The 24,153-nt window shown below is 39.8% G+C and overlaps 1 protein-coding gene across 1 annotated transcript in view; it reads right to left on the reverse strand.

The window, feature by feature from the left end:
* Window positions 1-23,778, reverse strand: part of SEMA3G (semaphorin 3G) — a 92,502-nt gene extending 68,724 nt beyond the window's left edge. The window contains exon 1 of the mRNA XM_087924027.1: window positions 23,286-23,778. Coding sequence (XP_087780153.1) covers window positions 23,286-23,406 — 121 coding nt within the window. The 5' untranslated portion in view covers window positions 23,407-23,778. The remainder of the gene's footprint in view (window positions 1-23,285) is intronic.
* Window positions 23,779-24,153: the final 375 nt, after the last annotated feature.

A 24,153-nucleotide genomic window follows, 5' to 3' on the forward strand; every position in this document is an offset into this window, starting at 1 on the left:
AGGGTGACAGTTTTATTTAAAAATATTAAAAATTTTAAAACTCAGGGTAGTTTTTGAATCAACAGTGGTTTAACTTCTATGTAATGCCTCATATACATACTCAATACCACAAAGATCCCCAAATCTGCACATTATCCTTGTGAAAGAGAGAGGGAGGGAGGGAGGGAGGGAGAGGAAGGAAGAAAAAAGAAAGAAAGAAAAGAAAGAAAGAAAGAAAAAGAAAGAAAAGAAAAGAAAAGAAAAAGAAGGAAAGAAAGAAAGAGAAAGAAAGAAAGAAGGAAGGAAGGAAGGAAGGAAGGAAGGAAGGAAGGAAGGAAGGAAGGAAGGAAGGAAGGAAAAAAGAAAGCTCTCCAACAATCGGCAGGCAATTAAGCAGGGGCATTAGGAAAATTATCACAATTTCCTCTGCATCAAGAGTGCAAACCATGTTCTCTTGTGGGCACGTCTTCTAATATGGAATTAACTCCCAATTCACCCAGTCAGCAACATACAGTATTTCCCACTGTGAAAATTATAGTTCCCACTGCCAAGAATAGAAATTCAGACACTTTCTCTCCGAACTGGTTCCAGGCATTCCCAGGGAAACTACTGGCCACCAGTTGCTACGCGCCTGGCCAATCCTCATTTCCCCTCCTGGGCAGATGGTACCTCATCTCCTTCCTTATGCACCCCAGCGAACGTTATTAAACATTATTAAAGAGCAGTGGCCCAACATAAGGGTCTTGCAGCTGTCTCACAGACCTTTGCCCCTCCTCTGCATTCCCATGGATTCCCACAGAACACCCACAAACACACATGAAGGATATAACATGAGAAACAGTTTCCCATTCCTTAATTTTTTATTCCATTTTCAACCAACTCCCTGAACGTAACCATCCAGAACGATTATAAAATAAGAGTTGCACAAGGATGAAGCTTTAAAAGAAAGGTTCCAATAGATCAGTATTAGGTTTGAATGTAACTGCGCCAATGCATTATTTTAAAAAGATGGTTTGTAATTTTTTAAAATACTCTATATATTAATTCTCATTTAATGGAAAATATTTTCACGGCAGCTTGTAGTGATAATAAAACAACACAATACAAAAGTGAAACTGAAAAGAGCCACCAGTTACATTATTTCACCTCTGCTAGAATGAACCTGCTTCTACTCCAAATTGTGGAAGGTGTGCTTAAACACCTTGTCCTTAGTGATGTTATGCAGTGATTCAATAATTCAGTAATTTCAATACTTTTCCCCCTTAAGAGCATTTATGTACATACACAGATGCAGAGACTGAAGCAGTTGTACTCTACATGAATTTTCAACTGTTCCATATATATAACTCTTGACATTTGCAGCTAATTTCCATTAAATATTGCATCACTCCGGCTGGCCCCCAACAACTAACTTTGCATTTCCAACTAAATGATCACTATTCCAAAGTTTCTAGAAAGTGGCTATATTCTGTGCCATAGTAATTGCTGATAGCAGTCCCTGATTCTGAACAAAATCCTCTTATGCTTAGTTTCAGTTATGCACAAGGTTTTTATGCCAGATGTCTGGATATGTTTGCCACCTGGAGTTAAAACTAATAAAGGGAGGATACAAACAAACAAACAAAGATTATAAGATTATGAATTTGCCCCCTTCCTAGTTCTCACAATTAGTACCAAAGAAATTCCCAGCGGAACTTTCAGTTCAGCTGAAATGAAATTCTTTTTGCTTCAAAATAATGTACCAAGATTGAAAAATAGCATCCATATGTATGGAATTTGTGCTATTGTTCAATTTTTTTTAAAGAAATCTTTTTTTCCCTATAGCAGTGTCTCTCAACCTTAGCAGCTTCAAGAAGTGTGGACTTCAATTCCCCAAATTCCCTAGCCAATATGCTGGCTGGGGAATTCTGGGAATTGAAGTCCACACATCTTGAAGCCGCTGAGGCTGAAAAAGACTGTTCTATATAATGAGAAAGAAACTGAAGTGAATTAGAATCAGGAAGACAACTGTTAGACAATGAAAGTCTATGTATGTCCCTTTACATGTAAATGGAGGAAACACTGCAATGCCATACTAAAACCCTATTTTGGAAGCACCCATACTGCTTTTTCTATGGAACCTTATAATGCTATTTATCATAATTTCCAACCATCTTTAACTACGAGTGCTGCCTTCCCAGAATTCTTCCATAGTTCATCCTGCAACCCACAAGCAAAGGCTTAGTTCGGAAACTGACCTGCCTTGCTGGCATTTATTACCTTTTGTTCAAAAAGAGAATTCTTCCAGGGCTCTCCAGAAGAGAGAAAAGAGGAAGCAACACAGCTGAAAGTGAAGGGGAATGGAATCTCAGGGCTAAGATTGTGAAGTGGGGATGGAACTTCATTTAAAATATACATTTCAAATACCCCTCCCCAATTCCCACAAGACTAGGATGGGGATAGAAGAAAAGAATGGGGTTGTATATCAAGCATGTCACTGAGCATTACCTGAGAGGCTTATTCATAGATTGCGCCATTTTTCATATGAAACAGTATTGGCAAGGATAACACTATAATGCAGGAAATGGGCTGTGGGGAACTGGCATTAGTCCAGCAACAAGAAAACTGAGTTTGCTTACTTAGAAATCGAAACCTATCAGAGCAACTCCAATTAGTCAGAAAAATGCCCAGCTGGTCTTGCAACAAATGGACATTTCTTGCATGCCTCATGTTTTCATCCTCAGGGAGGACCATCACTATCTATGATAGGTATCTAATAAGACAGGGGTCCACAACCCACCCCAGTCCATGAACCGGCACCAGACCATGGCATGCCAGCAACTGGGCCACACAAATAAGTAAATCCCCATCGGTGGGATGCAGGCAGTATGCAAAACCACACCTCCTCCGATCTGCAGAAAAATCTCTATGGAACCAGTCTTGATGCCCAAAAGGTTGGGGCCTCTGTAATAAAGTGTTTTTCTTCTTTCTGAACATACAATGGCCTCTTACCTATTCCTGTGGAAAGCTCTTCAGCAATAGGAGTGCCACAAATGGCCACTTCAAAAGGAGCTAACTCTTCTGCTGTAATTAAACAAAAGTAATATTTTCCTGCCTAGAATAGCATTGGGCTTAAGCACTCAGCCTTTTGTTGTTTCAGAAAACTTCCACCGGCCAAAACTTCCACCAAGACCCCGGAGAGCTTTTATATTTGTATTAATCCAGCAGGATTTTTCCCTGCTTAAGCATTATGGCCATATCAAAAGAGATTAATGGCACAAGCAAGAGAAGAATGTCTGTGGGTCAACTCTGGCTGTGACTGTTCAGGGATTATGCCCAGCCCTCTTTAGGCTTCATCAAAATTCATTCTCCTGAGGCAAAGAATGAAAGATTTTGCAACATTATGGTGTATTATAAACTATACTATGATTTCCTTAATTAATCCTTCAGCTTTACTGAAAAAAAATAATTCATAATAGAACTTCAGTTCAATTATGCACCAGAGCTATGGTCCTTGGGTGCTTCTTGAAATATTACTTATGTCATAAATTTTCTTCTACAGCCAAGTTAATGCAAATTCCTTTCACTTCTCCAGAAGGAGCTTCTCTCTTTAAAAAACATTTTCATGCTATTATTTTTCACAGCACCTTTTAATTTTTACTGTTCTTCATTAATGTTCCTGTACTCCTTCATGTAATACTCCTATATGAATTCTAGATAAGACAGTTCCTTCTTGTAAGATCTCAGGAGACATCACTTAGTGAAGTATCCAGCAGCTAACCACCCTGAGAAGTATCTGCAGAAATCAAAACTAAGAAGTATTTTTAAAACAATATCGCAAAATCTCAGCATTCTTGCCTAAGCATCTTGCTTGATCTTGTACAATTTTATTCCTTTAAAAAATATTAGTGACTAGCATTTTAAAAGACTGAAAAATCCTCTTGCTATTAATTGATATTATTATTACTTCAGTACATCTCATTGTTATACATTCCAAAGTGATTGGCAACATTTGTGGCTAGGAAAGCCAACATAAAAATACAAGTTTTGAACAGCATGCCAATATTCTCTACCAATAAAACATCTTTGCAGCTCCCCCATAATCCACAATCCAAAATAACAATAGGATCTCCTGTAAAGGCTGCAGATATATTTTATGGATGTATAAGGAGTTGCCTTGTTCCAATTCAGCTCTGCCTGCTTTTGGGATAGCATACAGTACAAAGAAACCAAGATAATAAACAAAAACTTTGCAGCCAACATTTCCCAGTTCCTGAGCACACTCACTCCTCCAGGATTTAAGGTATTTTTTTTTCTTTGCAAATAATTTTCTAATTCTGAAAACCTTCAGATTCCCCAGATATATTCAGACTATTGTCTTGAGCATGAATTATGCATTTTATGTACTTCAGCTCCATGTTTGCCAGTAGAAAATAAGATATGCAAGGACATATTTTGAAACCTATGCTCTTTGTATCTCTGTCCATGGTAGAAAACCATAACCTTTCTGAGATTTAAAAAAGATAAAAAAGCAGTTGTCACCTACACATGTCTCATCAGTTCTCTACCTAAGCAGTTTGTGGAGTTGAAAATATCATCACATATGTCCACAGGCTTCATTCAAATCTTGATGGAAGAAAACAGAATCCACAGCTTTCTTTTTTCCAGCAGAGACCAAGTTTTCCTTTGCATCTAAAGTCTAGGCTTTCAACTATTTTTCCCTCACATTTACTGTTGTCAAAATAGTGGCCTCCTTTTCCGTCACCCAATTTACCAGCAAGCAAGGAGACCCTGGAATCTGTGTTGACAGCTTCTTCTTACAAAGAGAAGCAGATAAACAAACAGACCCTTCCAAACACACATCTATTCACCAAGATTCAGCAGTTAAGCAAAGAGCTTCATCTGCTTATGATGATTATAACAAATGCCTTCTGTAAAATCTCAACTTGGCTTTTGACAAGACTTCATGCAAACTATCCTCTCCATATTATTGTGTCACCATGGTACTTTGTGAAAAGATGAAAACCTGGCCTTGCTTCAAGAGTTCCTTTTCATTTTAAACCAAGGCTATAAACTGATATATCTGCTGCTGGCAGGACATATGGGAGATTGCCAAACAATGGCCCCATATAGTCTGAGAATGAAAACTCATGGGATTGGTAAACCAGGCTCTCCTCTGAAATCAATGTATTCTCTCCCTTGGATATCATTTTTCATTTTTTTTCCATTGAGGAAAACATAAAAAATGCATTCTGCAGCTATTGCTATACTTGTAAGGACAACAGTGGATTAGGTGCAGTTTGACGTCCACTGATTGTGATCAATACCATTGAATAACTGCGTTCTGTAATTTCACACAACAGTTCCCCACCACCACCAAGTCTACCTAAATCTAAATTAAGCCCTACTCATAGGCTTTACAACAAATAGGACTAAATTAAGTCCTATTCAGGGGCTTTACAATGAATAGGACTAAATTAAGTCCTACTCATAGGCTTTACAACGAAGCTAAAGTCCTGTTCCTCTAACTTTGAAAGAAACATCAAAAGAACCCCTCCCCAAAAAAATCTCTTTAGGAAATTATTATTTGCAGGCATTTTCAACCATTTGCTGCTCCATAAGAAGTAATGGAAATAACTTAATTAGAGAAATCCTCAGAAAACGCTTGCTCTTATGAAATCCCAAATATAATCACAAAACAAAGCAACTGTGTAAACAGGGGACTTGAACGTCACAAGTGCAAAGAATAGATGATTATGCTAAAATGCTGTATATATAAGATTTGCAAATATTTCAAATGTGACAGCTTGGGAAAAGAGGAATTTGGGGGGAAGACAATGTATTAATTATGGCATAACGTGCTAATTGTTACTTGAAACTAGCGGCAAATGTGCTGATTGCTGCTAGACAATGCGGATGCAAGCTAAGCAATATTAATAAACATTGATAAGATCACAGGATGACCTAAAAGGGTTTGGTTTAAGGCAGGCTCAGGAGAAGTACCTATAAAAAGTGTACTGTTGAAGTGTGTGGTTTTATTGGGCAGTGCACACTGGGAAGAACCATCCTGTAAATTTGTTTTTCGAAAGGTCACTGTTCTCCTCCAAATATCTATTTTTTTAAGTTGTTAAAAACTTGAATTCTCAACTACCACCACCAGAAAGACCTACGCACTGTGCAAATGTCTTGAACATGAATGTTTTCATCCATTATGTTCATGCTGAGAATATGGCAGCAGATCCTCTCTAACGCTTTTGGTCTTCTGTGGGACAAATCACATCCATGTCCTTAGCAGCAACACTTACACACAGCAGCTAAAGATTTTATTGAAAATAAGTTTTATGGAAGTGCTGCACCTATTTTGCTTCTTCTGCAGTTAGTTTTAATCATGTGCCACTACTGATAAATCCAGGTCCCCATGAAGCAGTGTGGTATTGTCAGAACAGAAGTCTTAAATTTGGAAGAATCAAAATAAAACTTCGGAGAAGATTTGGCGTTTGGGTGGGATTTTCATCATTGCTTTTGTTTTGTTTTTACCTTTCAATCAAATATGTAAACTTCAATGAATACTACGCATGGGAGTTAAAAAATAAATTGCCATTTTTAACACCTCATGTTTAAAAATTGTCTGGCAAAGACTACTACATATCCCATCTTTATATTAGAAAAGCCAAAGCTGAAACTCTGTTTCAAACAACATTTTTTTCTACATTAATGTGTTTTACAATCAGTCTCTTTTTCATCATTCATTTCTCCTAGATCTCATTATACACTAGGCAATTTCTGCCTTGAAAATGTGGGCAATATGTGGCAGATAGTCTCCAGCCTAGATAGATGACCATTTCTCCTCAGTATTCATACCAGGGTGCCTGTCTGAGAATGATGAAAGGGTTGGACCTGGACCTCAGAACTAAACCAAACCAACCCGATACTTTTTCAATGATCTGCTGCTTTTCCACCTAAGCTACCTTAGAAAACTTATTGCACGGATGAAATGATAAAAACTAGAGCGTGCAGCTATTCTGCTCATATTTCAGAAGGCATGCAAGTCCAAACAGCACCAATTTCCAACACCACCTGCTTTCTCAGGATCACAAGGCAGCTGCAGAGAGCAAGTCCACAACCACAGGAACAGGTAAGATGCTACAGGCAGCTGCTACAGTTATGCTTCTATGTGCTTAGCAATCCAAACACTATAAAGTCATTATAAAAATCCTACGTTTCTTAAGTAAATAGTACAAGTCATTCTAGATTTAGGATCACAATATCATTAGTCAGTGTGATTATAAAGTGTGTGATCACATGCCCAGATCTAATTTTATGATCATTTTTATCATGGTTGCTAAGTGAATCATGTGGTCATTAAGCCCAGCTCCTTAAGAAGCAAAGGTATGAGTATCCATAACTGAGATACAACTGCAGCTGGGCTGTATCATAACAGTTGCCAGTGGTCAGCTGTTGTTGGGAACAACTATGTCAACCTGGAATCCATCATTCCTGCTTTGCATTCTGAACTGGCTGACTAATCTTGGTGACTCCACTTTTGAACAGTTTCAGAGTGCATCTTCCTTTCTGAATCTATGCTCTGTTTTGACCCTACACTGAACTGTCCAACCACCCAACTCTCAAGCAAAACCTTGCTTTCCTATATACATTTCTGGGGCACAGATACTGGCTCTTTGCCTACCTGTGATTGTTTGGTACTTAGTAGTAAACTATTTGCAAATCAAGTTGGTGTGTGTGCACATGATCAATTTGAAATAGGACATTTTGCTCAAGTTTTCCAAAGCAAACTATTACTTCTTATGTTTACTACTGTTTACTGTAGTACAACATGAATTACCACTAATCTATTGTATTAATTCCTACTTGCATAGGCACTCGCCAAAACCTAGTTATCATCAATGTATATTCACTGATGTACATGTTAGCCCTTTTCTTCCTAACTCTATCTGCACCTTTACTTCCTTCAGTGTAACTCTAGTCTATAGGTCAGACCAACTCCATTCAGCTTTACAGTATTGCTTCCTTCCCCTTTCTCCTTTTCACACACACACACAAATACCTGTTTTTTCTTTCTCTCACTGCAGTGGTTAATTCATTCCCTTTGCCATTTATAGTCCTCATAGTATACATTCCAAGATGAAGTCTTTGACATGCATTTATTTATTCTGTTTATGCACCACTGGACTCAGAAAACAACTCAAGGCACCTTACAAATGAAAACCACAAAAACATAATGCAAACCATAAAATCAGAATGCTCTCATATTGCAGTAATAGGCCCACTGATGACCATTCATTCATTCTGAAGCAACTTCCTATTTAATAGTTTCTGGAAGACCAATAATGAGGATGCCATCCTAATATTAATGGGGAAGTTGTTCTGTAATATGGGGGCTGAGACTGAAAAACACTGCCTATGAATCCCATATCTTCACTGCTCTCACCTAAGGGAACTGGATGATACTGATAGCAAATCAGTACTGGATGAGTTTGGTGGCCCATTTCTGAATGGAGAAGGAGATCCTGGAAGTCCCTGAGTGGCCATGCCATAGATCAGTGACTTTAAAGGTCAAAACCAGCACCTGAACTATACCTGGTAATCAATGTGGCAACTTCAAAAGAGGTGTTGCATGACTGTAATGGCTCTAATTTGCTAATATCTGGGCTACCATATCTTGTAATAATTATAGTTTCTGATCGGTTTTCAAAGGCAGCTTCATGTAAAACACAGTGCAGAATCCAATAGGGGGTGATGACGCCACCATAGGTTACTGGGACAAGAGCTCCCTCCTCCAGGTAGGGAAATCACAGCTGCAGAGACATAGATGGATGATGGCTCACCCAACTGTAGACCTACTTCTCAAGCAAAAGCTGTGAGTTCAGGATGAGAAATTTTGATAATTTAGAATGGTCTTTTATGCTTCCAGTTGAGAAGAAGATGGACTCTTTTTCAAATGAATTTAAACCAGGAATTCAAAGTCTTATCATGAAATAGCGAAGATAATAGTAATTGAAACTATATCTAAACCGGGTGACGGCAACCTACAGCTCCAGAGTCACATGCAGCTCTTTGAACCCTCTGCTACCACTCCCTGTCCCATCACTGGCTGGTCCCGCCCCTCTCCCTCCCCTCCCTCACCTGGCCTGAGAAGGTAAGGGCATGGAAAAGCAGCTGGGGCTGATTCTCTGGCATCTCACTCTTGCTGGTGCTTCTTCCGGCCCTCGTTGGTAGGAGGGAGTGACATCGAGTTGGCCATGCCCACCCAGGTTTTGTGGCTTCCCATGTTTTTTTTTTCTGTGGGAAATGGGTCCAAATGGCTCTTTGAGTGTTTAAGGTTGCAGACCCCTGATCTAAACCATGCTATATCATGGTTCATCATCAAATGAAGGACAAGACAAGGTTGCCCAATTCTCCCTTTCTGAGTTTACTAATCCATTAGCAAAAAAGTTTCAATAGGATAGTATTTTTTTTAGAGTTAAAATGGTAAGACAAGTATATAAGTTCAAAGTGTACACTGATTAAGTTGTGGTTATAGTTTCTCATTTAAGGGAGTCTCTAGAATTAATAATTGAGTATATACAACAGTACAGTATAGGACCTTGGATAAACAACAATAAGACATGGTTGATTGCATAGAAATTCTCCAAAGAGGAATAACAATTCCTAAGATAAACATAAGGGTTTAATATTACTATTAAATCAATAAAATAATTAGGAATTTACTTAGCTAGAAAATAATATGTACTCTAGAATAATTTGTAAATCTGAAAGAGCGTAATGGACATTCTTAGATGAAAAAAGTTGAACACATTTTGGCTAAGGAGAATGTTAACAATAAAAATGAACATTCTTCCACGAGTTAGTTTCCTGTTCCAAATGATTTCAATAAACATTGATGAAAAGATGCTGAGTGAGTGGCAAAGATAAAGTGTGTAATTTCATCTGGTTAAATAAACAAACACGAATTAAACTTCAGATTTAAACTTTGGTTCAGACTAAAGAAGGAACAGGATTTGCAGAAATAACTTTGGATGATTATAAGTATGAACTCTGTTCAAAGCAGCTTATTAAATGCATAGGATAAATAGTTTTTAATAATTATTTTTTATTTATGACTTTATTTATTTAATAAAATATAGAATTTATAGGATAAATATTTCTTAATGAATGAATAAAAATAAATATATATTTTCATGAAGAGATTGATGCTGAAAATTGGACAAAAAGATCTTGACAGCCTGCAAAAATAAAATCACTCAAGACTGTTTCATTAGAATGGTCAAAAGTGCTTCAAGTGTTTTAAATGAACAGTCTAGTCCAGAAGGAATTAAAAAAACAAGGTGAACGTGCTCAGAATGTTTAACTGAATTTGAAATGCTTGTTATACAAAATGCAGAACATTTGCTGGATTTTTATGTAAATTGGTATTGAAATGTGATTCAGAAACCAAGCTAGTTAAAGATTTCATAATCAAAAAGAGACAGACAGAATTTAAATGATATAACTGACAAGTAACAATGAGAGTATTAACAGAAGATGGCCATCAGATTCACTGTGAATAATACACTATAAGAAAGTAGCTACAAATGTTCTGCTGATTAAATTATCCCAGTGATAATTGTTAAAAAGTTGTGCAACTGTAACAACTGGAATGTTCTACCATATCTGGTGGTAAAGTGATTTACTGCAAGGTGCAACAAATTCTGGCTTTTCTTTTCTACCACATATTTTCTGTTAAGTATTAATAAACTTAATATATCTATAAAATACACTGAGCTCACTTTATATAGGGTAACTGTCCCCAGAATACTTTATGCTTTTTATTGGAAATCACATCTCATTCCTTCATTAAAGAGATGCCAACTTAAATTGTGGAAGTGCGCAATTATCCCAAAATAATGGCATTCTGAAAAGAAGACTGATGTTAATTTCAACTTGAAACTGTTTATGGTGTACAATTAGACAGAAGGTTGCTGTCATCCAAGCTTTGGCTTCTCTTTAAAGTTCTTTAATTTAGTTAGAATTATTTATTTTTAATTATATAGAAGTCTTGTTTTAATTTTTTTAATAACATAAATTTAGCAGTGGACAGTTTAACAGTAGAAAATATTAAAATGCTAAACTGTCTTAAAATTATTTTATTTTTATTCTAATCCAATTTAATACATAAGAATAAAAATGAGACATTTCTTCCAATGGAAGAGTTTGTATTTTCTTCCAGTTTTATCTTGAATTGTTCTGAAAATATTTCCATGTTCCATCTAAGTGCTAGTGCCCACTGCAACTACATAGCCAAAAAGGCATTAAGAGTTGTTAACCTAATCTTACGTAGCTTTTTCTCTGGTAATATCACACTACTAACTAGAGCATACAAAACATTTGCTAGACCAATACTCGAATACAGCTCATCAGTCTGGAACCCACATTACGTATCTGATATTAGCACAATTGAGAAAGTCCAGAAATATTTCACAAGAAGAGTTCTCCACTCCTCTACTCGTTGTAGAATACCTTATGCCACCAGACTTGAAATTCTAGAACTAGAAAACCTTGAATTACGCCGTCTTCGGTCTGATTTAAGCATGGTATATAAAATCATACATTGCAATGTCCTACCTGTCAATGAATACTTCAGCTTCAACCATAACAACACAAGAGCACACAACAGATACAAACTCAAGGTTAACCGCACCAAGCTTGATTGCAGGAAATACGACTTCAGCAACAGAGTGGTCAATGTCTGGAATACTCTACCCGACTCTGTAGTTTCTTCCCCAAACCCCAAAAACTTTAACCTTAGACTGTCTACTATTGACCTCACCCCTTTCCTAAGAGGTCTGTAGGGGGCGTGCATAAGTGCACCAACGTGCCTACCGTCCCTGTCCTATTGTTTCTTTTATTTTTCTTTTATTTTTCTTATATGTACTCATGTCATGTATTCATAATTATGTATACACTTTTACTTATCTCGTAAACAATTGACAAATAAATAAAATAAAATAAAAATAAATAAATAATATCAGTGTTTTGCAAATTCTATGCATCTTTCTTTTTTCTCTTCCTTCTCTTCCTTTTAAAACAAATATTATACAAAAATCAAAAGTTATAATTGGTGTCAACAGAGATACTTCATCAGAAATGGCTTGCTTGGGTTCAGTTTTAACCTGCTTCGTCCCATCTAGTTCTGAGCAGCCTCCCAAGCACACGTTCAAGACTTCCACAGCATCTTAGGCTCAGTCCAGAATAAAAAGGCAAAGTATTTATCAGTATACTATCTCACCCCAAAACTAATGGGTGATGTCTCCCATTAGTCTCATCAAGATGACTCGGGACAAGTCAATCAAAGCATGCTGGATCCTATAAATCAGGCCCGCCAAACTCCTGGCCCGTGATCCGGGTGCATCATGCACTGGCCACCCCCATGCCCAGTTTAGTGAAGGGGGCAAAAGTCCCTCTACATCACATGACACCGCTGTGACGCTAAAAGTTTGACACCCGTGCTATAAATGACACCATAGCCATCAACCATCACTTTGACCGACACCATCCCTTGTGGTTTGACAGATTGACCAACACCATCTCTTGTGGTTTTGATTAACTGAGGCTTTCAATAACTTTCTTTAATAAGAAAGTTTCACATGCTGAATTTCTTTCTAATCATAAGGAATCCCCTTATCATTTTTGGCACCTTTTGATTAGTATACCTCAAGTACAACTGAAGTCCAGTAGAATCTCTAATCTAGACATGACCTTGCAGGCCAACACATTGTTGCATCTCACCAACTGGGAGGCGCAGGCAGTTTACTGACAAACTGTGCACACAGGATACACACAGGAATTCCAAGCCATGAGGTCATTGTCTTTACAATATTAGAGGGAGTAAAATGCAGACAAAAATACTCTGTAACGAAAAGACCATGGCCTTACTTTCTTACTTGTGACTACACAGAGTAAAGGAAATTGTAGCTGATCCTAGGCAATGGAAAACAACATGCAGGCTTTAATTATTCATTAAAAATCTTTATATTTATAAATTACTTTTCTGCCCATCAGGGCCCTCAGACTAATTTAAACCAGGAAGGCAAGAAAATTACAACAAAGACAAAACATTATTTAAAACTGGGGATGGGATTGTGCCAACCTGATCTTTCCTGGGAACTGCTCACATACTGCTTTGTCTAGCTTAGTACATCTTCATTTCTCACTCATGCAACATTTTACCCTCTTGGTCTACCCCATCCAATCCAGATCAACCATTCAGTGACTCCTAAAACCATGTTCTTGTTTTCTGCCAGTTCTCTTACTCTGAGGCTATTTCCAGCTAGGCCTTCCCAATGCAGTTGGGAATGTGATCTTAGGGGTGCTTGTGTATTTGTTTATTTAATAAATGTATATGGCTGCCTATCTACCCAAGGGACTCTAAAATATTGATCCATTTAAAAGAAAGTGGATCGGGGCTCCTAAAAAAATCACATTATACTGTGTAGCTCATTGAACAAACCACACCCATTCCCTTTTTATTATTAAGAATATAAAATACAAATGAAAATAAAAATAAAAATGACAGGAAAGTGGGAAAAGAAGAGAGAAAGAAAAAATGAGGAATAAGATAGAAGAAGAAAAAAAGGTATTGCCTTCCAACTTTTTTCAGTGCAGTAACATGCAAACTAGAATTACAGCCTTAACTTTTCACTGTATTACTCCAACAAATACTACATAACAAACTAGTTTAATTAGGAAAACCCGAAAGTCAAAATTTATTTTTTTTCCTGTCTCAAGCACAAAATCAGAAGTGATTTCCAGGTAGAAGTAAAACTGGATATATATTTTTCTCTGATTAAAACATCAATTTTGCCATCTCTGTTAGCTCTGACATTTTTTCCATCCATTGTTCTACTGTGGGGATTGATGTGTCTCTCCAATTCTGTGCCTATTCAATTCTTGGTACAGTTAACATATATAGTAATAAAGCTCCAAATCCTTTTTTTTTTCCCAACTCCTTACCCAGTAATCCTAAAAGAAAAACTTCTGGTCTCAATTTTATGCTGATTTTAAGGATACAAACCGCATCCATTCCATCAACCCCTCAACATTCAGTCTCCGTGCCCAAGGGAAGAGCCCCGGTTTCACAACTAGCTTACCAGGTTTGTGCTGCAAAAGATGGATAGCAAAGAGCATTTCTTTATTTCTGCTGCCACGTAGGCATCATCCAGAATGTTGCAGCCCCACTGCTATAGCCCGAGTTATCTTGACAATATGACTCTCTCGTTGCTGAATTCTGATACCTGGTTCTCCTCCCACAATGTTGTTGTGCAGTTCTAGTTTTGCTTATACATAACATTTAGATAGTATTAATATGTTTTTAGATAAGGATGGAGAATCCGATATTGGAAAAGAAGGAGTCACTTCCTCTAATCATACCTGTACATTTCTATACTGTATAGGTTTCCAACAGGTTCATCTACTTGTTTTACATCAGCATAAGCTCAAATGGTAGCTTTTTTTAAAAAAGAAATAGTTTTTAAGCCAAACAATTGAAAAAGAAGACATTTAGATATGCAGAGTTAGACACCTGTGTACATATAGTAGGAGGCTCAGTGCTCTCTGAGCTTGCTTGTTTTCTTGCAGATGTTTCATTACCTTAGCTAGGTAACATCATCAGTGGAGTGCTGTTTGCTGTCAATTTATATTCTAATGCAGGGATGTCAAACTCCTGGCCCATGGGCTGAATGCATCACATGCTGCCCACGCCCGGTAAGCAAAGGGGGAAAAAGTCCCGATATGTCAGGTGATACCACCATTACAACGTGAGTTTGACATCTCTGTTCCAATGGCTTGACCTGTCAGTGTTGATGGGAGTGCTCTTAGAGATTATTTCTTTCGGCTGTTTACTGTTGGCTTCTTTGGCAATTTCTTCATTGGAGTATTGTTTACTTGATTGTCTGATGTTAATTTTGGAATTAATTTATGCTGATCGCTTATGGAGAAGTCTTGTGTGTCATTCCCCCGCCCCCCGCCCCGGCTGGTTGATTGTCTCTTTTGCAAGGTCTATAAATGCTGTTAATGTCAATGTGTCTATGGATGGCTTCTAGAAATTCCCTGACATCCTTGGACTTGTCTTGGAGTTAGATTAACTTCAAGATTAATATCAGACCAATAATCAAGTAAACTATACCCCAATCAAGAAACTGCCAAAGAAGCCAACAGTAAACAGCTCAACCAAAGAAACTCTAAGACCATCCCCATCAACACTGACAGGGCAAACCACTAGAAATATAAACTGAGAGCAAACCGCACTCTTTGCTAGCACTGATGACATTTCCTAGTTTTGGTCATGAAACATCTACAAGAAAACAAGTTCAAGAGCAGCAAGGACCCCACGTTTCAACCCTGAGCTACAAATATTCTCCTTTATTAGGTGGCTTAACTGCAAGAAAGATATACACATGCAAATTCAGCATTTGCTGTTATATTTTTTTTCCCAGGCCCAAGCCTTCCCTGTCTGGCCTATTGTGTATGATTGGGTCAGAGAAGCAGGAACAAGACCATCAGAGTCCCCTACTCGATAAATAAACTGCTGTTTAAAAATAAACAACATAAGAAAGGAAGTAGCAAGGATGAGAAGTAAGCAGGACGTTTCAACATATGAATGGAGAAAAGGGATGTTTGGCCCTGCTTCTTTGAAAAGGACACCTTTTGGGCCACAGGCATGATCAACAGCAGCCAACAGAGTTCTATCTCCAAACTTCTGCTCTCTACAATTCAGAGTTGGGTTAACCTAGCCCAGGGGTGTCAAATGTTACATCATCACGGTGGTGTCATCTGTAGCATTGGGACTTTCCCCCCCTTTGCTAAACCGGGTGTGGGCGTGACCAGCACGTGACGTGATGCATCCGGCCTATGGGCCAGGAGTTTGACAGCCCTGATCTAGGCCCACCTGATCCATCACATGGTACTGGGAAGATTTAGAATTTAGTTCAACTTGCACTCAAGGCTCAGAGAGCTCCTTCCCTCCCTCCTTCACCCCCCCCCCCCGAAAGCAGAGTTTTGATCGACTGCCAATTGTTGGGATTTTCTGACCTGCTTAGTGCCATAATGCCAAATTAGAGGTACAGCTCTGGGACAGGCATAGTTATATTTCCAAAAATTAAAGAGCCACCCAGCAGGGGGTGAAAAAGCAAGAAGTAATACAAGACAGCTTACACAGGGATTTTTTTTTTAAATACGCAGACATACTATTATCAACAGTCTAAAAACAGTTTGACAAAGACATCCCCTTACAATGAAGTGGCTTACATACACATATGTGCTGTGCTTGCTTATGGCAATTGGACCTATATGTGTGCTACCATTTTTTTTTTTTGTCTGAAAGGTGCACTAAGCTATGGTCATAAAGCAGAACAGTGGTAATGGGGGAGATGAGAGTGCCCTACAGTTGCCTCTTCTCTGCTTCCCATTTCAAGATCTATTAGGAGGCACAAACATTATCTAATTCTAATCTTAATAAAAGGAAAAAGGGAAAATAAGTTTTTAAAAAATCACCTAATGCAGGCTACAAGTCAATATTGGATATTTGTGAGCTCTGTGGTTTGCTGTAGAAAGTTCTTTCATTGGAATTCCTACAGATCCAACCATTCTTTTGTTTAAGGTCCCATCAGGCAGTTCATGGCACCTTAAACATGAGACGATTGTGAGTATTTGCTATAATAAATCAGGGAGCTTATCCCTATAATTCCATACCCATTGTTAAGTTGAGCTACTCATTCACATTTTTAGAGTCCGTTCCAAGTGCCTTGATCACTGGAATAATTGCTGGTTTTGTTTTCAATATTAGCTCGGGTTATTGTTTCTTAAGTATCCATATGGGTACTTAAGGCCTCACCAAGTTTAACCCAAAGCTGAAAGAACTGTTTGCAAAAGAACCCCGCTGTTCACAGTAGCATGGGACTAGCCCCCCCTTCAAAGAAGTGAGTGGTATGGACTTTGTCCCAATGCCTGGGTTTGGTTAAGTGAGTGGCATGAGCTGGCATCTGCTTGGATGGTGAAGGGTTGTTCGGAGACAGGATGCTGCAGCACTGGGGCTTTTGCAAACAGTTCTTTCAGTGTCAAATGCCTTTGGCAGGTTAGGTCCCACTGTAGGGGTTGTCCTGGGTGGGGTTTCGTTTCTGGACTCCCTGTCTTTAGGAGGCCCATCATGGGTTTGGCAATCCTCGTGAAGGAGGGGATGAATTGCTGGTAGAAGTTTGCAAACCCCAAGAAGCTTTGTAGCTCTCTGTGGGTGCGAGGGGGCTGCCAGCCTAGGACAGCTTATACTTTGGCTGGGTCCATCTCTATGCCCTCATTACCTATGTGATTTGGTACCAGAAAAATAAAGGAACCCGCTGATTAACCTAAATATACTAGATAGCATTCTAGACATCTTTCTGAGATGGGAACCATGTAAGCTTTTTCTCCATATATGATTAACTAAATATAAGAGAATTGACTGTAGTTGAGATCACCCTGGCTGAGGTAGGATGAAATAAAACCTTCTGTCCCTATTTTACTGTGATTCTCAAAATTATTTCTCTCTCTTGGAGAGCCTATAAGCCATACGCAGTGACCATGTGCAATAACCAACTATAAGCAGGACGAGGGTAAATAGCTTTCCTCCAGAGGGAAAAAACTAGAATTCCGTTAAAACACTGGCAATAGCTGGGATAAAAGTTCTTTATACGATTTTTTTTTCAAAAATGCAGCACAAAGAGCCTTTTTCAAACACATTTTCTAGCTATATCTATATGTTTGGGTTTATATATTTCTCTGATTGCAGAACTCTTTAATGTGCTACCGAGTATAAGCTTCTAAAAAATTAAAACATTACATATTGACAGTGACAAGTGGCTTGTTGCATTATTGCTTTAAAGCAGCTCAAACATGTTTCTCCCTTCTCAGATCAGGCACATGGATAGCCTACAGAGTTCTTCCTAGAATAATTCCACTTAGACCCTTGTGTAAATAGACCCCTTCTCAGATTCAAGGTTCCCAGATCATAGCCTACAACATCCCTTCAGAATGGATCTTAGCCAGAAGGACTTGGTCTGTCTTTGGAAAAAAAAATATCTCCATAGCTATTCAGTCTAAGCCAGCACCAACCCAACTCTTCTGTTTTACATTTCCTGCCCTCCCACAGTTGCAGATTTTCCCTATTTCCTTTAGCCTATTTGAGGTTACACTATCTTTGTTTGCTGGCCACAATATTTCTTTTTGCATGGAGCAGCATCTTAGAGCAAAGAAGAGAACATGAGTTTGGAAACTGAACTATTTGTCTAAATAGATGCAGATGCAGCTACTTCAACAATACCTCAGTACAATGTGTGTGTCAACCTTAACATGACTCATAAGGGTAGAAGTGCCAATAACTATTCCTCGGAGAAGCACATGTGAATTTTACTACTTCTGGCTTCTGTGGGAACAAACCATCAAAAGAGCAACTTCTGCTTTTCAGTATAATGCAAGGTTGTGATCCCTAGTGGGTGGCTCTCTTGGATTTCTTACTGCCACCAACCTTCATATTCCACAACAAGGATAAGCTTCAGAGATTGCAAAATTCCCGCGTCCCCTTCATCAAGTGCCCTTGTTGTGGCCATCTGATCATCACTGTTCAAAATGGAATGCCGAGTTTATTTCCATTTTGTGATGCAAAACAGAAGAAAACTAACATATTGTAAATCCTAAACTAAACATACCGCAAAGAAGGAACAATCCAAACAATTCTGCTTAAACAACTCTGCTTATATAAGTTGTGGCTCCACTCCCTAAAGATCGTCAAAAAAAAAGTCTGTGCGGCCTTCAGAACATCCCACCCCCATCCCTAAATTTCACCAAACCAGGATCACTCAAAGGAATGTTCAAATTTATGAGACATAATATTGACATCAAGTGACATCGAAATTCCTCCATTTTTCTCTTTATTGTTGGAATCTTCTCTAATGTCACAGAGCACCAGAGCTCCCTATTCAGCCTTTAAGTCCAATATTGACAAAAGGACTAACATAATAATTATGTCCTCACTTCCAAACAATTACAACTGAGGCTTCACTGCACACTGACAGCTTTCTCTAGTATTCATATTTGAACAAGACACCAACTCTGAAGAATCTCCTCACAAAAGAACAGGTATTTTGCTATTCCAGAAGAGCTGCTGAGAACAACAGTGGCAATCCACTGATTATCCTCTTGACTAAGCCCAGCCTTAAACTAAGAATTATGGGGTTCAGTGCTAGCCTTAAGAGATGGCATCTTGAATAATGAATTTAGGAAATTAAAAAGCATCCCCCATGGTAGAAAGCAAAAAAAAATAAATGTCCATGACAATAGAGACAGCAAGTTCTGCCAACTGATTACTAAACCACTGATTGGGCAGCATAACTGGCTAGGCATTTGGGAAGAAACTATATTTCAGAAATTGGCAAGTGAATGACTAAATATACAACATTCCAATAGTGTTTCCTTATCCTACAGAAAAGCAACAAACAAATTTTCACAGTAGAATTCTAAATATGCAAATTCCACCTAATCTCTCAGATTGACTCTCAGTTGTTCTGACACTGAGGCCCAGACTTATTATTTATAATGATAAATGCAAGTAATGCAGTCCATCTGATCCCTCACTGAGAGTTCAGACAACTTTACAAGCATCAGAGATGCCTGGAGCATTCTTCCCCTTGTTCTCACCCACAGTACCCTCTCCAGATACCATCATACTGCTTCCATTTTGGCCCAAAGAAATGCAGCCTTGGAAAAGGACCACTTGTTTTGTGATCCTTCTTACAACCCTCTCCGGGGAATGCAGGTCAAGAAAGAACACGAGGAGGAAGATAGCCCGGCAACTTCATATATAGAAGATCCCAAGTTCAATCCCGGAGCTGTTCAGATCATGCAAGAACTGCCTCAGCTCTTAGAAAGCCAGCAGGTTTGTTATAGATCCGTGTTGGCAAACCTATGCCATGCATGCTGGAAGTGGCACGCAGAGCCATTTCCCCTGGCACACGAGAGGTTGCCTGGAGGAGCCCCACTGCACATGTGCGCTCGGGCCACCGCCCGACAGCTGATTGTCAGGTATCTGGCGCATGTACATGGGATGGAGGGGGTGCACAGGAGACACGCATGAGGGGGAATCGTGCATGCATGTACAAAGATGTGTGGCACGTGAGGGGGGATCACGTGTGCATGCACAGATGTGCAACGCATGAGGGGGGAATCATGTGCGCATGTGCAGATGCACGATGCACAAGGGGGGGTCACGCATGCTCAGGGGGCGTGGGGGGCATCATGCATTGCTTTTTGGGTGCTGACACACGAGTGTAGACGAGTGCGTGCACAATTATCGGCACGGGAGCCGAAAAAGTTTAGCCACCGTTATAGATGATACCAATAAAGGAGAATAGGTGTAGTTCACAGTTGAAACGAGGGGTCCTTGGTGCTCTCTGACCTTAGTTGTTCTCTTGCAGACATTTCATTACCCAAACTAACAGTTCCAATGAACATCTGCAAGGAAACATTCCAGCTCAGAGATCACTAAGGACTCCTCGCATACAATATCATTTATTGATGAAAGCAGAGCCATTCAGGGGTGGGAATCTATCAGTTCACACCTATTCGCTCAAACTGGTTATTAACATTCTAAACAATTCAGAGAACCGGTTGTTAATCCTGTAAGGAAGGCAGGAAGGAAACATTCTGGTGTTGCTTACAGAAACTGCCTCTCCATTAACCCTCATTACATTCTTGGCAGGACTAGACTTCCTGTCTCAGGAACTTCTCTGGAGTTTTTTTTCCTCTCCTTTGCTGGTACTTTACTTGTGTATTCAAAGTTACAATGGCACTGAAAAAAGTGACTTATGACCATTTTTCACACTTACGACTGTTGCAGCATCCCCACAGTCATGAGAGGCCAGACGAGGAGATGCGTGCCTCGATGTGAGTGATATTGAGTTGGCCACACCCAGCCAATAAGATGACCACCAAGCCATGCCCACCAACTAAGCCACGCCCACAGAACTAGTTATTAAAAATATTGAATCCCACCCCTGGAGCTATTGGTTTAACTTCTCACAAGTTGTCTTCAGTATTCTCTCATCAGCACACTGCTAACAGACAACAGCTTTCATGAAGAAGCACCATATAATTTGGTGGTGGTACAAGTACTAGCAATAAGTATTGTTTTAATTATAACTTAAATAATAAAGGGTGAGAGTTTTAAACCTGCAGTTCTCAACGTGAGGTCCTCGGACCCTGGGAGGGGCGTAATGTCATCACAGGAAGTCCACGAAAGCTGGAAAAAATGTTATGATTTTAAACTTGAGTTAAGTCTTGGAGGTCCGTGGCCGCAAAAGGTACTTAAAGGGTTTTTGTGGTGATGGAAATGTTCAGAACCACAATTGAAAAGCAATGAAAATTCCTCTGCAAATAAAAAGAAACCAATCAAATCACAGCACAACGCATTGCAGAATATAATGTGTGGAGATAGAAAAGAAGTAGGAAAACAAAACTGGAAACTGTAGGGAACTTCAGTGAAAGCTGCTCAGCGATTTGTGACAAAAAGCACATCCTGCGACTGAAGACTTCATTGTGTTGGTGATGCCTGTAAACCTGCTTTTTCCAGGCAAATCCACTCAGCTGCAAAGCTACAATAACTAGTATGTTCCTGAGATCGTGCATAGAGACCCTATTAAATATGAACTGTCCTTAGGTGGGGCTGCATAAATACAGGCATTGTTCATAGGACCATGTCAGAGAAAACTTTATGAGTGCTTGTTATATCGCCCAACCAGAAAGAAAATTAGCAAAACTCCCACAGTTTGTTTGTTTTTTTTTCTCTCCTCACCCTCTAGTGGTAAAATTTCAGGAAAGACAAATGTAATCTATCTGTATTTACCCCCCAGGGCTGACAACTTTTACAAAAATCTGACGTGTAAAGCTTTCTTGCCTGCATGGTGATAAAATAAAACACATTTGTTGATTTTGATGCATCAAGTTGCTGTCACGGGAATCAAGGCATTGGTACGGCCGGCTGATTTTGCTTGTGGATCAGTTGGCAACCTTATCTGATTTGTATGCTTGTTTGACATGCTTTTTTTTCTGGGTTGATTATATTGCATGTATATTGCTCGAAAACATCCTTGCAGAAATGTACAGTGCAAATTCCGATATCTCTGAATTGTATGCAAGTCAACACTCCCCTATGCTCATGCAAAAAGCACCCCATACCCGCTATATCAACCCTTAACTTTTGCACTCTTGATTTGGAGCATACTCCACACACGTGCACAGTGCTAAATCCAAAATATGCCTGCCTGCCATTCTTAGGTGTTTCCTCCGCCCCCGCTTATCTCAGTGTTGTTCACTTACCCCTAACCGTGATATAAACGTGCCCAGGAGAAAATGACTCACAATTTAAAGCAGTTCAAAGGATTTTTAGTAATCCCCACCTCTTTAAAGAATGTGGATCTCAGTCCAAAGATCTCAGGTTGAGATTTAGGGATTTGTAATGAATCTAGCAAGTGCAGAATGAAGTAGCCTGGCTGATCTAACGCTGCTAGTTCCTAACCCTAACCCTAACCCGGCCACTATCTCGTTCCTGCACACACACGCCGTCCTCCAGATTTAATCAATGCACAACAAAAAGTGAAAGAACCGCGATTAGATCAAAAAGATCCCAACAAGATTACAGAGATAAATTTATAATGGGATTCACCCAAACACACGCGCAGAAACACAGAGTAAAGAAAAGCGAAGGCGATTTGGGAAGCAAGTGCAGGATCCAACCCATTGACGGCCTCTGGATCGCTCAAGTTTTTGTTTTTTTTTAATTTATTTAATTAAATTTATTTAATTTAATTTAATTTAATTTATTTTGTCAAGTGATTATAAGATAACAGGTATAAGTAAAAACATAGTTATGAATACATGAAATGGGTACATATAAGAAAAATAAAAGAAACAATAGGACGGGGACGGTAGGCACGTTGGTGTGCTTATGTACAGCCCCTACAGGCCTCTTAGGAAAGGGGTGAGGTCAATAGTAGACAGTAGTCTAAAGTTAAAGTTTTTGGGGTTTGGGGAAGAAACCACCGAGTCAGGTAGAGTATTCCAGACATTGACCACTCTGTTGCTGAAGTCGTATTTCCTGCAATCAAGTTTCCCTTGCTCAGCCTCAGTTTCCCCATCTGCGAAATGGAATCATCAGCGTCCCTATCGCCGAGGCTTAAGCGACGGCCCCAAAATAAATAAATAAATAAATCAGAAAAGGCTTAATTAAAAGGAACTTGACCTTTTACCTTTATAGGAGAGGCGGAGGCGAGGCACTCGGCCCTTGGCAGCCTCGCAGACGGCGACGAGGTCCCAGCTGAGCCACCACCACATTCCCAGGCCGGCGAAAAGGGCTCCCGCGCGCTGCATAGCCCCTCACTTGCCGGGCTGCGCAGCACTATAGCGGCCCCGCCAGAAGTTCTTTCAAACTCCGTGTCCCGAGTCCCGCAGCCTTTCCGAGGCCGCGCGTCCAGCTGCCTAAGGGAGGCTCCACAAGCCGGCTCGCTCGCCTGCCCTCAAGCGCGTCTTGCTCTTCAGCTGGATGCCGCCGCCGCCGCCGCCGCCGCGCATTTCCCCCGAAATTCTGCACGCGCGGGCTCCACCCAGCTTCCAGCGCCGGAGACTGCCGGAGCCCGAGAGCCGAGAAGGAAAAGGAAAAGGACGGAGGGAAGCGCGCTCCGTCTCCAAGCCCAAGACTTCCCGGCAAGCTACCAGCCTCTGCGTTGTCCGCGGCGGCTGGGCAAGGGGAAGCGGGGCAGGCTAGCTCGGAGCGCAAGAACCACCCTCCGGGCAGCGGCCTGGTCTGGATCTGGAATTCTGCCCACTTTCTCCTCTGCTGGACCTCAGTCCTCCCTGCTGGAGGAATTCCACTTACGGCCCCCCGGCCTATTTATTTTATTTTATTTGGTTTGTTTTGTCAATTGCTTACAAGATAATAGGTATAAGTAAAAACATAGTTATGAATACATGGATACATATGCCAGTTAGGGGGTCTGGGGTTCATCCTTGGGAATTTGGGGGTGTGGGGGTGGGTGGGGGGTTTCAAAGAGAAAAAAGGGAAAAGGGAGACAGTCGCATTTGAGGTCCCGGATTTGTTTCCTGCTGGCTTTGTCTTCA

The sequence above is a fragment of the Pseudonaja textilis genome, chromosome 2, assembly GCF_049901715.1.
Source record: "Pseudonaja textilis isolate UNSWEBS1 chromosome 2, rPseTex1.2, whole genome shotgun sequence".
In the NCBI taxonomy this organism is placed as follows: Eukaryota; Metazoa; Chordata; class Lepidosauria; order Squamata; family Elapidae; genus Pseudonaja; species Pseudonaja textilis.